Source organism: Protopterus annectens, chromosome 11.part0 (assembly GCF_019279795.1).
Source record: "Protopterus annectens isolate FY-2018-M chromosome 11.part0, PAN1.0, whole genome shotgun sequence".
NCBI lineage: Eukaryota > Metazoa > Chordata > Ceratodontiformes > Protopteridae > Protopterus > Protopterus annectens.
The window spans coordinates 1,211,375,337-1,211,394,886 of NC_056745.1; the positions used below are offsets into that span (position 1 = coordinate 1,211,375,337).

General features: G+C 40.6%; 1 protein-coding gene across 1 annotated transcript in view; it reads left to right on the plus strand.

Annotated features, from left to right (window-relative positions):
* The window catches only part of DENND6B (DENN domain containing 6B), a 1,114,433-nt gene extending 1,096,961 nt beyond the window's left edge, over positions 1-17,472 (plus strand). The window contains exon 20 of the mRNA XM_044088568.1: positions 16,714-17,472. Coding sequence (XP_043944503.1) covers positions 16,714-16,836 — 123 coding nt within the window. The 3' untranslated portion in view covers positions 16,837-17,472. The remainder of the gene's footprint in view (positions 1-16,713) is intronic.
* The last annotated feature ends 2,078 nt before the right edge of the window (positions 17,473-19,550 follow it).

Genomic DNA, 19,550 nt, shown 5'->3' on the forward strand with positions numbered 1-19,550 from the left:
GGATTAGTTGATCCAGGGCTTTGGAATTTATGAATTCCAAGAACCGTTGGGCAAAGGTGTTGGTACACGAGTAGTTTTCCCAGTTAATGGCAGGGTAGTTGAAATCACCCAGTATTAGGGTGTTTGGTTGTATCTTAATATTTTCCAGTATGTTTAGAAAAGTGTAGTGAGAATCTTGGGGCATGGTGGGGGATCTGTAGCAAGCTACAATTTGGATTGCAGTCTTACCTAGTGTTAGTTGCACCTGGAGAATATCAGACACTTTGTGTTGGGCAACTAGCCTGGTGTTGTGAATATCCTTGGTGAATATGGACACTCCTCCACCTTTAGTGTTTCGGTCCTGGTTTGGTGGCCGAAAAGTGAGGTAAGAGTTGTAGCCTGGTATTGCAGGAGTGCTCTCTGCAGCCTTGAACCAGGTCTCAGTTACTGCACAGATATCGATGTTCTCCATTTTTAGGAGTGCCTCGAAAGAGTGTATTTTGAGGTTTAGACTTCTAGCATTGAGTAGCATTACCTTCAGATTTTGCATGTTTGTACCTGTTACGGTGGTGGTTTTGTCCTTTGAACTTTGCCTAAAAAAGGCACTATAGGAGAGGCAACAACCTTAGCCAGTAACCTGAATCCCAGGGGCAACAGGTGCAGACCATCATCACATTGTGGCCTGTCGATCATGTCGTCCTAGGCAGACATATACTGGATCCCCTTTGAATGACACCAGAAGCTTAGCCAATTGTTGAAGTCAATCATTTTGTCCTTATACTGTGGTATCATTCTGGGTGAAGGCAGGATGCTACTCAGGGCTAGGGTCATACCTACCTGGGTCACATGATCCGAGAGCTCTTCCATGTCTCTTTTCATGTAGTCCAGGGAGGTACGTCTCAAGTCATTCACTCCAACATGGACAATGACAGAGTCATATTTGTACTAGTTGTGGAGTGACTTGATTGCATGCATTATGTGGCAGATTCTAGCAACCAAAAGGCAGCTGCATGTAATTTTCTCCTTGTTCAGCCTGGTGAGTGGGACATCAGTGTGCCTGACTATAGAGTCACGTATGACTAAAGTGTTGGGTACGTTGTCTTGCCTTAGGGGCAGTTGTTGGGTGGCACACTGGTGTTGTGAGCTATGTGACACTTTGGTTGTTATTAGTGTTTGTGTTTCAGCTTCGGTGATCCTTGTTGCTTGGGCATGTTAATGTTAAGGGCCTCCACATATGTGGGTTTAGTGCTGATATGTGTGGATGATGGTGGTGTGGGTTTAGAAGGGCTATGTTCTGCTTGAGGTGTAGTGTGTGTGTTACCCTTCTCCTCTTGACTGTCTATCACAATCTTGGGTGGAGAGAGCTTTGTTTCCAGTATGGCTATGTAAGTGCATCTCTCACAGGTTATAGTATTGGATGGTAGGAGGAGAGGGTTGTCTGTGTACATGAGGCAATTGCTGCATTGCCCCAGTATGCTCAGATTCATCAGATGGACAGGAGAAATCACCGGAAGCTTACCCTTGGGCATGCCTGGTTTGGTGCTTTGTTTTTTTTGCTTTGCAATTATAGGCTGTTTCATGCCTACCATTAATTTCTCCTTATTAACAAGGAGAGTTGAGTGCTTGTATCAGTTTAAGACTTCCTAGTGCTTTCCAGCAGGTTTTAAAGCAAGTGCTAGTCACAGGGATGCTTAAAGTTAAGATGAAAAAAAAAATGGTTTATCCTAAACACTGCAGTGTGCACTAGAAGAATTAGATGTGTGTGAAAGTAGGTAACTTACGTTTTACCTGTCTAAAAAGTTAAGTTTTAATGGAGAGTCACTATGTTTAAAACAGCAAGATAGATTGAAAGGGGGTGGTCACGTTTGTATTCTGGTACTATAGAATACAGTAGGATGACCAATAAATTTAAATAGTTGAAGAGGAGTGATTTCACAAAATGTTAATTTTGTGCTTACTCACACAAGCCAGTAAAAACAGAGAGGAAATGAGATATGTGGTCAAATTAAGGGGGAAGACAACTAGAAAATCAGTGGTGTTTAAGAACACTACAGTAACTGGGTGTGAGGGTGGGGGAAACATTTCTGCTTGACTCACAAGAGACAGAGCTGTGGTCTCTTTTCAAGTTTTAATATGCAATTAAAAGAAGAATACAAGTAAAACACAAGGTAAATAAAACAAATCACAGTATTTAAAATAGAAAAAGGCAAAGTAATGCAACAAATAAAAAGCAAGCTAACCTTTCCCTCCCAGCAAAGTTTAGCAGAGTCTGGGTGAGCCTTTCTAGTAATGGGTTTGTGTGGAAACAGCATCTTTATTGCTGTTATTATCATAACATACAATGTCTATATTTTAAACTCAGTAAACATTATTTCATGTACTACACACTTCTTCAGAATCTTAATCGTAGCAATATTGTTCTTATGCCTTCATGTGTGTGTGTATAGCTACAGTAATGCCATATAAATATGCATGTGTGTGTGTGTGTGTGTGTGTGTATATATATGTATATATATATATATATATATATATATATATATACACACACATACACATATCCATATATATTAATACACACACACACACACACACACATGCACATATATATATATATATATATATATATATATATATATATATATATATATATATATATATATATATGTATGTATATAAAACTGTCTTTCAGAGTGTAATTCTTGGGTATCATTCCCATATTTTTAGAGTGCTGAGAAAAGTAATGTTGGTAAGCATCAAAGATTGAAGCAATATTAATTTCTTGTACTGTAATCATACCATGGCTCTAGAATGGGGTGCATTTCACTGTATTAACTACCCAAAATATTTGGAGAAATTAGAGACAAATCCTTTATCAGTCATATATAATGTCTTACTGCTTATTCCAAATCTTTTCTCACTTTGTGTGAAAGCTGGAATCATTTATTTTATTTTATTTTATTTATTTGTTTTATTGCATTTGTTTACTGGGAAAGTCCACTGGACCTAAAAGAGCCCATTTTCAGTGTAGGCCCCGGGGGAGAAAAGTTCCGACAAGAACATAGATACAGAAAAAAATTAAACATTAATTGGTACAGAAGTAGAAACAACGTTACATATAGTGATTACAGTAATATGTACAGAATATATACATAAACGCAGGAATCTAGTTGATTTTATTACAGTAATATATACAAAATATATACATAAAAGCAGAAATGTTGTTGGTTGCCAGATGAATTCAATCAGAGAGGTATAAACAGAGACATATTAATCAGCATTATTGTACCAGTATAAACAAGTGATGAAAAAATAATAAATACAGAGAAAGTATTATCAGTCACTAGTAGCCAAAAGCATGAGTTTAGTTATCATATAAGGAGAAGGAAGAGGTTAAGTTATAGAGCATTTTAAAAACAATTTTTTTCTTACCACCCCATCTTTAATATCTTCTGACTTTCCTTTATGTCCCACTTTTTATAAATCAGTTTGTACCATTTCTTATTCACAGTTTATGAAGCCTCATATTTCACTACTACTATTCTGTGTCCCTATTTATAGTATGATGCTTCAAACCCCTCACATAAAATTTTCATTAGCAAATGGGAGTGCTTTTGTCCTGATGGGTGCTGCACCTCCTAATTTTTGCCATGATTTTCTTCCTTCTGTTATACGGCCTGTTGATTTGTGATGCCACCAGGGTGGCTGGTTTTATGACTTAGTTCTCTACCTCTTTCTGGTGGGCATGTCTGCCTCTATGTAGCTATTAACATGTTTGTATAGGGTTTCTGTGAACAGTTCTGCATAGGCAGCAGTGTTCTCAGGTTTTATGAGGGCTTTAAATGTTGCCAGGTTATTACTTAATAGAAGGACATTAGCCTTAGAGTAGTTCCTGAATATTCCAGGTTTAGCTGGGGTCCAGGTTTTATTTTTACTTCAGAGGAGACCATCTTGTCATTTGATCTCACCAAGGAAAACATTACACTAAGGGGTGTGCAGCACTCTCCCATTTTAGTGAGTACCAGATCCAGTATGGTTGCACCCTTGGTTGGTGTATTGACAGTCTGATCCAGGGAGTTTGTGTTTACAATACCCAGGAATCTCTGTGCCTGTCCATTTGGTGTTGAATAGGATTCCCAGTAAATAATGGTGTAATTCAAGGCACATATGAATATGGTATTAGGTTGGATGGTGAGTTTTTCCAGCAAGTTTAAATACATGATATGGATTTCCTGGTCATAGAGAGGGATCTATAGCAAGGAAGTGGTATTGGATTTTGCCTATGGTGATTTGAACATACTGCAGCTCAGCTGCATTGTCCTGTTTGACCAGCCTTGAGGTATATTTATTTTTGATGTAAATCGAGACACCTCCACCTTTAGTCCCTGTCTGTGTAGTAGCTAGTCTAAATGTGTGGAAGGCATTATAACCTTGCACTGTCAGTGTGCTCTCCTCAGCTTTAAACCATGCCTCAGTGACCGTACAGATATCAGCATTCTTTAGGATGGGGAGAGCTTCTAGGGAGTGGGTTTTTTTGTTTAGACTCCTAGCATTGAGCAGTAATACCTTTAGATTTTCTTGGTTTTGATTTGCTATGTCAGAAGTACTTTCAGTTTGGCATTGCTAAAAAAGGCACTATGGGGGAAGACAATGTTTTAGCTAATATTCAAAGGCTTAGAGGGGAGAGGTGCAGACCATCTCTGGCAAAGCAGCATGGTCTGTTGACCATTTCCTTCCATGTTGACAAATATTGCACCCCCTTAGAATGACACCAGAAACTAAGCCATTTATTAAGGTCAGTCATCTTTTGTTCATATTGTGGCATCATCCATGGAGAACGTCAAGTACTGCTCAATGCTAGGCTCATACCAGAGTGGGACACATATTCCGAGAGCTCCATGTTGTCTGTCTTTATATAGTCTAGGGAGGTCTGTCTCAGGTCATTTACACCCACATGGACTTTGACTGGGTCATACTGTTCCTCGCTAGCCCAACACTACCTCCTCCATCTTCCCATTACTATCACACCTCTTCAACTAACATGTACAAGCATACCTTACCTATGCTCACTGCATGCACTCTCCTTGCGTATCTTACATCCTACCAAAGCTCCATCATTCCCCCACTCAACCACTACCACTGTACTACTACTCACACCACCACTCATGTCTCACCCTCACTCAGCTCCCCTCCCACCAACTCAAGAACCATCCCTCTGCACTCCCCCCCACATATTCTACCAACTATATTACTGAAACATAAGCATCCCTACAACTTAACATAGTAACCCTCCCACCATAACTATTACCCACAGAACACAATCATAAAGTTTCCCTAATAAACAAACACATTCAAAAACTGAGAAAACTAATAACGTCATGCATATCAAAACTAGCCCTAAGTGGAGACATCCATCCCAACCCTGGCCCTATCATCTCCAACCCCAATCCTCATAATCAGACTAGAAACCACAACTTCTCCATATCACAGACAATAGAAAGCCAAGTGACTTCCTTCTACTAAGCCTAAATATTAGAAGTATGTCCAACAAAGTTCATGAACTCCATGCCACCATAGACTTGTACTCCCCAGATATAGTCATCCTGACAGAAACCTGGCTAAAACCTCACATTACCAGTGTGCAAATCCTCCCTACCGGTTATGGCACACTAAGAGTAGAGCAGCTAAACAAGAAAGGCAGTGTAGCTATAATATTTAAACAGCATCTAAACATCCAGATCTTAAAATCATCAGCTCCACAAATAGGCAATGAAGAAATAATATATACCAACCTCAAAATAAACCAAAACAAAACCATCAACATAATTGGATGCTACTTCCCACCTGGCCAAAACATCCCTCCACTAGAAAACCTCCTCAGCTGGTCTATCCACCATCTCCCCCAAGAAACTATAATTTTAGGTGATTTCAATATTGACTGGCAATCCTGTTCTGGCAGCCATCCAACCCATCATGTAAACCTTCATGGCTTCACCCAACTAGTCCAGTCGCCAACCAGGATAAATAAAAACTCCAGCAAGCACACTACCCTGGATTGGATACTAGTCAGTAAGAGCCCCCAGTCGTATATAACAGGCAGCTTATCAGATAGCCTCAGTGATCACTCCCTAACATTCCTACTCAAAAAATACCTATACCAAGCTAAACCTGTCATCTACCATCAAATACGTAAAAAACTAAACTTTAACCCACTCACATTCATCTCATCCTTCAAAGAATGTAACTGGCATCCTCTAAAGTACCTCAGTCTTGATGACGCAGTTGAATGTTTTAATGCTACCTTCCGGAGCATCCTTAATTACCATGTCCCCATAAGACTTTCAAGAACCAAAGCACAACCCTCTTCATGGCTACAGAAAACCACTAAGTCAGAAATGAAAATCCAGGATAAAGCCTGGGAGCACTGGTGCAAAACCAAAACCCCCCTCAACTAGACAGAAATTCCTAGAACTATGCAATACAGTCAAAAAGCTAATAAAACAGGAAACGTATACTTGTTTCCCACCTTTCTAAGCTAGCATAGTCCAGTTTTCAGGTTAGTGCAGAATTCAGGGCTGTGTTACAAGTCTCTGTGTTTGCCCATACCATAATTGGATAGAAGGAAGTTTCTCTCTTCACCTGTGAGAGAGGGGAGCTTTAAGCAGCTTATCTGTCCCTGGAGGAGTGGTATCAGCCCAGAAATTAGTAGTTTATTGGCCATTTTAGGCTAAATTCTCTTTCAGTTCTCTGCTATAAAAAATGCATTTGCCCGGTTTTGTGCACCGGACAGTGCTGGTTAACTAGGGTGTAACTATACCCAGCTCCACAAAGTCTCCTCTTCAATTTTTCCTTTGGAACTAGACAAACTTTCAGCTTAAGCACTCAAACCATTCATTTCTCAGCCCAACACTTGCTCAGAACTCATAGCAAGTACTTATAAAGGCTAGCACTTGATCCCCCTATACTGTACAGAAGGACAAGGCTCTCTATTTGACCTTACCAGCCAATCAGTAAAACAGTTCACTGTACCTATCCAGGCATGTCCAAAGGGCAGTTTCAGGTGTACTCTCCAGTCCAAGTGGTGAAGCTGGGCATTTTGAGGCAATGTTATAAATGCCTCATGTACACAGACAACCCTCTCCTCCTACCAACAAACACTAATACATACGAGAGATGCAATTATACAGCCAAACTGGAGGCTAAGCTCTCTCAACTCAAGACTGGATCAGTCAAGAGGAGAAGGGAAATACTTGCATCACACCATCAGTCTCACATAGACCCATTAAACCAGCACCAGCAAAAAACACACATAAGTACACGAAAACATACTCGGAGGCTCTTAAATAAAAATCTGCAAAAGCAACAGAGATCTCCAAAGCAGACATCCAAGCAACCTCCACCCCCCCAACACAAACCATGAAACACATACTTTGCAAAACCAGTGTGCCACAAAGTCACAGCCCTTAAGACAAAATAACATACCCAATACACTAGTAATAGGTGACTCTATAGTCAGGCACATTGACATCCCACTCACAAGGCTGAACAAGGAGAAGGTTGGTGTTAGCTGCCTGTCGGGTGCCAGGATCCGCCACATAACGCAAGCACTCAGGTCACTCCATAACATGTACAGATATGTTGCTGTCATTGTCCATGTTGGTGTGATTGACCTGAGCCATACCTCTCTGGACTACATGAAAAGAGACATGGAAGAGCTCTCTGATCACGTAGCCTAGGCCAGTATGATCCTAACCCTGAGTAGCATCCTGTCCTCACCAAGAATGATACCATGGTATAAAGAGATAATTATCAATTTCAACAGTTGGCTAAGTTTCTGGTGTCATTCAAAGGGGATCCAGTGTCTGTCTGCCTGGGATGACATGCTTGACAAGCCATGCTGCTTTGCTAGAGACGGCCTGCACTTGTAACCCTTAGGCCTTCGAGTACTGGCCAAGGCTCTTGTCACCCCATAGTCCCTTTTTTAGGCATGGCTCAAAAGACAAACCCACCGCCGTAAATAGTACAAGTAACAAAAAACTGAGGGCAGTGCTACTCAGTGCCAGAAGTCTAAACCTCAAAATGCATGCACTCAAGGCACTCCTCAGTATGGATAAAATCGATATATGTGCAGTAACAGAAACCTGGTTTAAGGATCCAAAGAGCACCCCAGCACTACCAGGCTACAACTCATACCATTACATTTCGGCCACAGAACCCGGACATAAATACAAAAGGTGGGGGCATATCCATATTCATCAAGGATACCCACACCTCCAGGTTAGTGGCACAGCACGATGCTTCAGAGATCATCCACGTACAACTAACAACGGGCAAAACTGCAATTGCTACAGATCACCCACCATGTCCCAGGACCCCCATTCCGCATTTCTGGAAACACTGGGAAACATAAAGGTCCTACCAAACACCCTAATATTGGGTGATTTCAATTACCCAAACATTTACTGGGAGAACTACTCCAGCACTAACTCCCTTGCCCAACATTTCCTAGAATTTATAAACTCAAACACCCTGGATCCAGCTGGTCAACACTCCCACCAGAGGTGACAACATATTGGACCTGGTCATCACCAACATGAGTGACCAGTGTTCCACACTGGAGGTCAACCCTTCGCTGGTTAGATCTTACCATAAACAAATCACTCTGGATATCTAAATTCCGCCCCCACCCCGATCAAGGAAACCACCGTGAAAAACTTTTCAAAAGCAAACTTCACGTTACGTAAGACCGAGGTGGAAAGTTTCAAAGCCCCCATGATAACACTGTCCAAGCTGCAAAATCCTTTACTAATGCATTCTACGGGCAACTACAAGAATGCATGGATCGTGCTATCCCAAGCAAAACCAAATCTCACTCCTCCAAGAAAAGGAAACCAGTCTGGTGGACCCCTGCCATAAACAAGCTATACAACAGAAGGAGGAAACTAGTACAGAAAAGAGCAAAATCCCAAGAAGGGAAGACATCCCTGATCAGTATCAGCAAGAAACTACGATTCCTCATAAAATCATCCAAGGCTAGCTTCGAAAGAAAAATTGCCAAGGACTATAACCACAAGGCATTCTTTAGCTATGTCAAGAATCTAAGTGGCAATGCTCAGATCTGCTCGGCGTTGGTGCAGAATGGCACAAAATACACTGAACCGACCAATATTGCCAACATCCTGGCAGACAGGTTCAGTGCAAACCTCACCCCCCCCCCCCGAAAGGGCCCATAACCATACCAGAAGAATATAGAGCCCCTGAAATCACAAACACTCAGGTTAAAACAGCCCTCTCCAAAGCCAAAAACACTGCATCAATGAGACCGGACAGTGTCCCAGGCTGCGTCCTACACAAGCTCAAAGACGAACTAACCCCTTACCTAACCGCACTGCTCAAACTCAGCCTCTCCACAGGCTATGTACCCATAGAGTGGCGCACAGCAATGGATATTCCACTCCACAAAGGTGGAGCCACAACAGACCGTGGGAACTATTGCCCTATAAGCCTGACTAACATGGTCTTGAAGGCTATGGAGCGCATCATCATGGAACTCATTAACAGAGACATTGGGAACCTCCAAACACTGGACCCTACCCAGTCCAGCTTTGTTAAGGGCAGATCATACCTCCTAAACCTGGTGGACTTCTTTGAGACAGTTACCAATGCTATAGATGAGGGAAAGGTGGTACACACAGCCTACCTAGACCTCGCAAAGGCCTTTGACACCATTCCCCATTCTGGTATTATAGACAAGCTCACCAGCCTGAACATAAACCCCTGTATCACAAGATGGGTTGCCAACTGGCTCACGACAGAACCCACATGGTGAAAGTTGTGGGAGCTAGGTCCGACTCTAAACCGATTACAAGTGGCGTTCCCCAGGGCTCAGTCCTAGGACCCCTCCTGTTCTGCATATACTTTTCAGAGGTACAGGCAAGCACAGGAGGACTATGGCTGACCAAGTTCACAGACGACTGCAAACTAGGGGCTATAATTGACTCTCCGGCTGACACAGACATCCTCCAAAAGGGTCTCACTGAGACGGATACCTGGTGTCAAAATCATGGACTCAAGCTAATTGCCAAAAAGTGCATAGTCATCCCCTTTGGAAAAAACAAAATACACACAAACTACAACATAGGTGGTAGTCCCCTAAATATGGAAGATGTAATAAGGGATCTGGGGACCCAAGTAGATAGTAATCTCTCCTTTGATAATCACATTGCCAAAGTGGTTAGAAAATCCTTCTATGTGGCCTACCTAATCACATAAGGGTTTGCATCCAGATCAAAAGAGGTCATTGTGCCCCTCTACTCATCACTCATCAGACCCATCATAGAGTACAATGCCCCATTTGGGATGTACCGTACAAGACACCTGCAACAGCTGGAAAAACTACAGATGTACCTTACCAAGAGGATCACTGACTTCAAACAGATGCCCCATGCAGCTCGACTGAAGAAACTCCAGCTGTACTCAGTTGCATACTGCCTACGCAGAGGTGATCTCTGCCTGACATACAAGGCCATGTCCAACCCAAAATTGATGGACATGCTCCACCTAAAGAAAACCACATCCCCTTGAGCCACACGGTCTAGGGATCTAAACCTCACCACAGCAATAAATATGACGTGCTGGAGGGATAGAGTCCTGTCCCAGAGATTTCCCATGCCTTGAAACAAGATTCCAATCTATATTAGGCAGAGCTCCTCACTAACACTCTTCAAAAGAAACCTTGATGAGTGGATGGGAAACAGAAAGTTTACCCCGGGGATCACTTCAGTGGCTCTGCTGGACAGAGGCACAGGGAACTAATTTAAGGGGGTGGCAAAAGCCAACACATTCTGGCTAGGCTTATAAATGCCTCCGGCAGATAGCCTAGTACCTTCCTATGAAGCTATGGTGATCAGCAGTCTCCAGGAAATGATGTCCTTTTGCTTCTTCTCTTACCAGGAGAAAACAGAAGCACTAATCCCAAGATGACTACTGAGAGGCAGAATGTGGGCTCTCCAATAACTGGTGGCCTTGCAATAGATGTTGCAGATTTTTAAAGGTAAGATGAAAAAAAGTAGGTTAATATCCTAAGCACAGCAGGGTGCACTAAGCAATTAAATATGAAAGAGGGGGTAACTTAAGCTTTAGCTGTCTAAGTGGAGAGCCACTAATTTTAAAAGAGCAAGATAGATTGAAAGTGGGTGAGCACTTTGTATTCTGGTTCTGTGGAATACAGTGGGATGGCCAATAAATGTAAATAGTTAAAGGGGAATGATTTCAAAAATGATAATTTTGTGCTTATAACAGCAAATAAAAGGGGAGAGAGAAGGAGATATGTCATCAAATTAACTTAAGAGGCAGGCAACTAGAAAAACAGTTGTGTTTAAAAACACAACAGCATCAGGAAGGAAGGGTGGGAAGAAATTTGTGTGACTCACAAGAGACACAGATTAGGTCTCTATCCTAGTTTTAATATGCAATTAAAAGAAGAATACAAGTAAAACACAGTATAAAGAAAACAAACCACAGTATACAAAATAGAAGAGGGCAGTAAAGTAATACAAAATGTAAGAAAGCAAAAGCAAACTAACTTTTCCCTTACAGCAAGTTGTGGCAGAGTCTGGGTGAGCTTTTTCAATAAAGCTTTGAAATGTTTTATTTTACCCTTTAAATAGAAGGTTTAATTCTAGCTCCACTCTCAGTTCACAGATAATTAACCTTAATTGACCTGTTCTGACTTGTGTGACTCCTTCATTTTCCTGTTCTAATTTCACAAGACACAGCTGCTGTTCCTTTCCTAATTTTAATATGCATTTAAAACCAGAATACAAGTAAAACGCAATGTAAAGAAATCAAATCACAGTATACAAAATAGAAAAGGCAACAAAGTAACACAAAATATAAGAAAGCAATAGCAAACTAACCTTTCTTCGCAGCAAGTTGTGGCAGAGTCTGGGTGAGCTTTTCCAGTAAAGCTTTGAATAGGAGGTTTAATTCCTAGTTACACATGCAGTTAACAGATAATTAACCTGTTCTAACTTCTGTGTGACTCCTTAATTGACCTGTTCTAATTTATATGTGACTTACAAGAGAGACAGCTGTGGTCTCTATCCTAGTTTTAATATGCAGTTAAAAGAAGAATACAAGTAAAACACAGTGTAAAGAGAACAAACTACATAATGCAAAATAGAAGAAGGCAGTAAAGTAATACAAAATATAAGAAAGCAAAAGCAAACTAACCTTTCCCTCACAGCAAGTTGTGGCAGAGTCTGGGTGAGCTTTTTCAGTAAAGCTTTGAAATATTTTATTTTACCCCTTAAATAAGGTTTAAATCTAGCTCCACTTTCAGTTCACAAATAATTAACCTTAAATAACCTGTTCGGACTTGTGTAACTCCTTAATTTTCCTGTTCTAATTTCTGTGTGACTCACAAGAGACACAACTGTTGTCCCTTTCCTAGCTTTAATATGCAATTAAAAGCAGAATAGAAGTAAAACACAGTATAAATAAAACAAGCCACAGTATACAAAATAGAAGAAGGCAGTAAAGTAATACAAAATATAAGAAAGCAATAGCAAGCTAACCTTTCTTCGCAGCAGGTTGTGGCAGAGTCTGAGTGAGCTTTTCCAGTGAAGCTTTGAAATGTTTTATTTTACCCCTTAAATAGAAGGTTTAATTCCTTATTCCACCCGCAGTTCACAGATAATTAACTTTAATTGACCTGTTCTAACTTCTGTGTGACTCCTTAATTGACCTCTTCTAATTTCTGTATGACTCACAAGAGACACATCTGTGGTTCCTTTCCTAGTTTTAATATGCATTTAAAAGCAGATTTATAACTTTCCAAGTTCTGCACAAAAAAGGTCAGGATGCCCTTTGATTCCCTCTTCAGTGGTCCTGACAAGCCTGGCTCTAGACTTTTTGCATGTAGGTTTTCTCAAAGATGATTCTGATGCAGGCACTGTGGCAGAGAAAAACTCCATATCTGGGTTTGGCTACTCAATAGATCAGAAATTTTGGATGCTCCCAGGAACCCCTCCAAATAGGTCTGGATCTCCAATTGGACTGAGAAGCATACTCTTCTTCCTCACTTCTTAATGTCTGAGTGAGCCTTTAACACTTCAGGTACAATACATGTGATCCGATTCCTAGTTACTCCATCATTAGTAGTCATTTGTCAGCCATCTTGGCTTTTCATGATATAATGGAAAGCAGGATTTTGGCTCACCTGTGGATGAGTCTTAGAGGTGTTCTGAATTCTCACCTCTAGTGAAAAACTCTTCTCCATCTTGCAACTTGAACTTTAAGACTGCTATAAGAGGAGTGCTGTCTAAGCCATTTCTTTCAGCAGACCTTTAGTTTATCTCCTGAAAGTCACTGTTGTAACTGTCATGTTTTCTCTGTATATTTCTAAGCTTCCACGTAATCTTTTTTTTTTCTTATTTTAGGTAGCATCCAAGTTTTCACTCAGCCATTCTGTTTACCTTCAAGACTTTTTCATGGAATCTTACAAAAAAAGGAGCACATTCTTCATACTCTGGATATTCATTGCCTGTTGCATTCCCACCTCTGCAAAGTTCATAGCACAAGAAAACAGAATACCTATTTACTTCCTGTATTCCTGTTAGGTAGGATGATGACCTAGCAAATGTGTAAGTGGATTGCTTATTGCGTAACTCAGTTTTCTCAACAGAAACTAAAATGTCTTTAGCCAGTGCCATTAATGTATATATTCCCAGGGGCATAGCCGTATATAGTGTTTCTTTCAAATGTGTTCATTGCAGACATCTGCGACTTGGTCACCTGCATGACCGTGTTCATATTCAGTGAGTGATACTGTTTGGAAATCAAGCCTAGGAATAGAGATTTTCTTTTCAGGAGGGCTGTTTTTCAGACATCCCTGCCAAAAGCCATGCTTCTGTTATTCAGAGTCTTTTTACCCAGGCTGAGGCTGATTTTGGGTTTCAGATTCTTCTCTAATGTTTCACTCATTGCAGTGTGCCTATTGAAGTAAGATATAAAAGATGTGTGCACCCACCATTCAGTACATCTTTGAACAGGCCCTCTGCAGTTGCTATATTATTCCAGCCCTTCATCTGCCTCATGGTAGCCACTCTGACTGCTGCCAGTATTTTAGTAGGATTATCAGTAACCAACAAACAAGTTTATGAGTTTATATCTTTTCAGTTTAATGTGGTTTCTTCCATATGTAACCTTGATTAGGTATGGGCCAATAACTGGGGATTGTTGGTATCTGTATACTTCATTTTATTTATTTTTTATTTTTCATTTGTTGACCGGGAAAGTCCGACTAGGTTCCACAGAGCCTGTTTTCAGCGGAGGCCTGGGGAGAAATGCTCCAGATGCATGTCTTTGGAATGTGGGAGGAAACCGGAGTACCCAGAGGAAACCCACGCGAACACAGGGAGAACATGCAAACTCCACACAGAAGGCACCCCAGCCGAGAATCGAAATGGAGAACCTCTTGCTGTGAGGTGACAATGTTAACCACTGCACCACTTCATAATCCGGATGTGGGATTTCTGTGAATGTGCCATAGAAAATCTGCCTCCATATGCACAGTGACTCATGATTTTTAAAAGCTCCACCTAAGAAGGCCATTGAAGGAAGCACCCAAGTGTTCCACCCACTCACAGACCACTCAAAGTTTAACTGCTGTAATAAGGACACATCCCTTTTACTGTCTTTCCTCCATTATGTGTCAGAGTTTATTCTTGCTATGAAAATTTTTGTTGTCGTCGGACTTCTCATAGTATCTGACCTGAAGAAAGCTATCTTAAACGGAAATGTCATATGGGTTTTGTAGTGCTGTCTGTAATGCAGAACAGCTGTGGAGGTTTCATTACAGAGTGTCTCATACTTTACCACAGAGACAAGACCTGTCTCCAAATGAAGTGCAATCAGTACTGTTCTAAATTTGCTGACAGTTCTCCCTCTGATTTTTAGACAGTTGTACTATTGTGCTGATATATGAGCAAAAGTTCACAGCAACAGCTACAGTTAGCTCATCTAGCATCTGATGCCATTCCTCTAACAAGTACCCCACAACTCTAAGTAGAGGACCAACAAATCTGCTTGAAATTGTAGTTCACCACTTGCTACAGCTGCAGTACCACCAGCAAAGCACAACAGTGTTTTAATCCTTACTGAAATTACAGTATCAGCATTTATTTATGAATGCTTGGACTGTAGTAAAATCCCATTGACAACTGCCAATCTTGTCCCTAACACTTGGCACCCGAAGCAGTTTCCCCTTTACCCTACCATAGCTATGTTTATGGATCACAGTTTCTTCAAACTAGCATTTGGAGGTGACTTCCAAACAGGAGCAAGCCTTGATAAGGCAGTCTTGTAAGGAATGATGTCTTAGAAGGAATTTATTTCCACAATAGTGGATTGTGGAGAGATCATCAGTCAGCATGCACATTACCCTTTCCTTCCTCTTTCTAAGATTTTACAGTCTTCTGTTACATGATAGATGGACACTTCTGTTACATGATAGATGGACACTTCTGTTGCTTGATAGATGAACACTTCTGTTACATGATAGAGGAACACTTCTGTTACATGATAGATGGACACTTCTGTTACATGATAGATGGACACTTCTGTTACATGATAGATGGACACTTCTGTTGCATGATAGATGAACACTTCTGTTGCTTGATAGATGGACACTTCTGTTGCATGATAGATGAACACTTCTGTTACATGATAGATGGACACTTCTGTTACATGATAGAGGAACACTTCTGTTACATGATAGATGAACACTTCTGTTGCATGATAGATGGACACTTCTGTTGCATGATAGATGGACACTTCTGTTACATGATAGATGGACACTTCTGTTGCATGATAGATGGACACTTCTGTTACATGATAGATGGATACTTCTGTTGCATGATAGATGAACACTTCTGTTACATGATAGAGGAACACTTCTGTTACATGATAGATGAACACTTCTGTTACATGATAGATGAACACTTCTGTTGCATGATAGATGGACACTTCTGTTGCATGATAGATGGGCACTTCTGTTACATGATAGAGGAACACTTCTGTTACATGATAGATGGACACTTCTGTTACATGATAGAGGAACACTTCTGTTACATGATAGATGGACACTTCTGTTACATGATAGATGGACACTTCTGTTACATGATAGATGAACACTTCTGTTGCATGATAGATGGACACTTCTGTTGCATGATAGATGGACACTTCTGTTGCTTGATAGATGGACACTTCTGTTACATGATAGAGGAACACTTCTGTTACATGATAGATGGACACAATTTTTTTCTGGTCAGTTTATTTTATATTTGTCCTATGTTCTCCTCGTTAGAAAGTTTTCTTTCTTTCTTAACAATATGGCATCATGGAGAGGAGGCAACCCCTTCCTTTTATGGTTGTCTCTGTGCTCATGTTTGCACCATCTTCCTACCCACTCAGAGGAGGGTCCACCCTCCTGCAAAAGTCAGTGAGTTTGCACTTTGTTGGATGGGATACAGGAGTTTTCTGAGATGTATTGCCTGCAGATTGAGAATTTCTGAGCTGTTTGTTGTTAAGTACAGGTAACATTATAACTCCTCTCCAGAAGCCCCTGCTGAAGATCTACTGTAACTGTAATAGTAAGTACATGATGTATCTTAGCACCATATCACATGTGAAATTCAATAACTAGACTCTTCCATGTTCTTTCTCTTTTGACAGGTAAAAGCTAGGTGTCAGCATTTGCCCGTAAAGGAAGGCACATTTCAAAAATTGGAACTGTACATTGATACAATTATTGGTTCACTGCCACAGGATCTTCAGTCTGTCTTGCACCGGCACTGATTTGCCATCATTTAGCTAATCTGGAGAAAATTGATGCTAAAGTGAACAGTGGAATTTTTATACTTCACCATCCCTGACATACAGTTCTGTCAGCTATAGAACAATCTCTTCAGTGAGCCTAATGGATATCTCTCCAAAGACTTGTCATGTAGAACATTTTCATCAACAGTGGATGTCTTCATTGAGTGACCATATCAGTATCACACTCCTACTGTCTATGCCTGGATGTGTAGAGGTGCTTGTACTACCTTTACTTAACTTGTTCTGATCCCTGTTGTGAATCTGTTGTAGTTGCATTTCTGCACAGGAATATGAACGTGTGTGTAAAGCCCTGAATCTTTAGTATGTGTCTCAGAAGCACATTAGTGCATTGTCAGTCTTATGGTCCCTTGTAGCATAATCTCTAGGTTTTATCATGTTTGCCTTTAACCTAGTTTGATCTAGTCATCCATTTTCCTGGATAAATATACTACATGTGAAGTAAGTCAGCTAATAGAGTATTTGATTAGTTTTCTTCTTCTGTGATGTAATAAATGTACTATTTATTGCGTGTCTGTCTGTAGTTGTGTAATCTGTAACTGCTGATAATTTTTTTCAAAGTAGTTTCAGCCAATAAATGATGACTTTTTAACATTATATGTCCATCAGTTCCTGCAGGCTTTGTCTTCACTTTTGATTCCTTTGACATCATTATCATCATCAGCCCATGAGGAAATCCCTTTGTCTTCTTTATTTTTATCTGCTGTCAGTCCATTTTGCTGAACTACCAGAGCTTATACTGTTTTTTTTTTTTTTTGACATGTGCATCAAGAATTTTTTTCTGGAAATAAGTGGTGATAAGGTGCACAAAAGTGCTTCTTAGTATAAGATTTTTTGTTCTTCCTGAACGCTGCATTTTTCCAAATTGGGTTCATTTCAGAACAGAGCTATAATAACTGATATGTAGACACACTAATTGCAGTTTTGCAGATGCTTCCTAATTAGTGCTGCATAAAATTTAGGGGAAAAAAATTTAATGTCAAAGTGATGTTAAATTCATGTAAGAAGCTACAGATCACTAGGAAATAAATGCATAGGTTCATGGAGATATACTAGGCCAACGATCACTGAGGCATTTATAAGTCTAGCCAGGCATCCCAATTGGATCCCAAAAGTTTATGTGCCTTAGAGGTTATTTTAAGGGGAAAATATGTTAGCGCAATATTTATAAGCTGCTTCTGTCCATTAGAAACATTGCTAGACCTGGGGAGTTCCTCCGATTTTCCATCCACTGGTCCAAGTTTCTCTTGGTAAGGGAAGAGCTCTGCGTCACATGGATGAGATACATTTCCAGTGAATGAGATTTCTTTGAGAAACATCTGTCTTTCTAGTGTGTCCTGTTCATGTCAAAAGCAAACTAAATCCCTAAACTGAGTGCATCATTTCCTACCACATAAATCGACATGATTAAATTGATTGCTATCATGAAGACACTGCCAAACAACAGTGAAGAGCATTCAGAATTTTTTGCATAGTTTTGAAAAAAAAGGTAACATATTTCTACCACAATTCCACATTGGTATGTACGGAATTTTGTATTTTTCTTAATTTTATTGTACGTTTCCTAAATCATTTAGAAGGTTAACGGCCAGAAATATTTGTTTTTTTATGTCTGCAGTGAGTCATTCAGACAATCATTTGTCCAGCCAAAAAGAAAACTAAAATGTAAAATCTAGCTCAAGTGAATGTCCACATCCTAGTCCAGGTAGAGTATGTCCACGGGGACAACTGAACAGAAGTGAAGCAGTGATATGTCTTAAATGAAGTTAAGGAGTATATGCTTTTGCAATTAAACAAACGTTTATATTAGGCAACACAACGAAAAATCATATCAGGAAACATAATCACTATGAGGTATTTCACCTGCTGCCATCTGATTGGTGGAAAGGTTATGTTACTTCCTGTGACGCCAATGACCAGGTTTGGTGGCAAACCCAGATTGGCTGAGAATGGGGGAAAAGGAGGCAGAACTGGACACCTCTCATAAATGTCCTTCAAGACCGGAAAGAGCACTGAACTAACTAGGAGGGACAGAGGACATGACAAGTGAGGCAGAGAGAGATGCATAATGTCCTGGAGAAAAAGAAAATAATGAGACTGCGGACTTTGTTCTGAACACACGGCATCCTTTCTCCCATCTGTCAGTCCACTAGTCCCTTCCTCTGGTCATTGTCATCCCTTAATGAGCATGAACTTTTACCGTTGACTGATAAGGCTACATTCATTAGAATGATAAGTAGCTCCCCTCATGGAGCACTCTGTGGAGTCATGCAGTAACTTCTCTGATTTAGGAGGTACAGTAAGAGCAATGATAAGTCAGGAAGACTGCTGCAGTCAGCCATGATCAGATGTAGGTTAGTATGTAATAAAACAGGCTCTGCTGAGGAACAAGAAAAATTTCATCTTCAAAATATGTGGTTGTTGTGTTAGTCTGTGTAAAAAAGTTAATTTGTCCAGCTAGAGAGTACTGTATCAACTGCTTCTTCTTCTTTTGGCTTTTTCCCGGTTAGGGGTCACCACAGTGGATCACTTGTCCGCTCATGATTAGCAGTGGAGCTTTACGGTGTCGAGTTGCCAGCCTGGCTGCCCAACCTTCCAGAGAAGGCACACACACACACACACACACACACACACACACACACACACACACACACACACACACACACACACACACT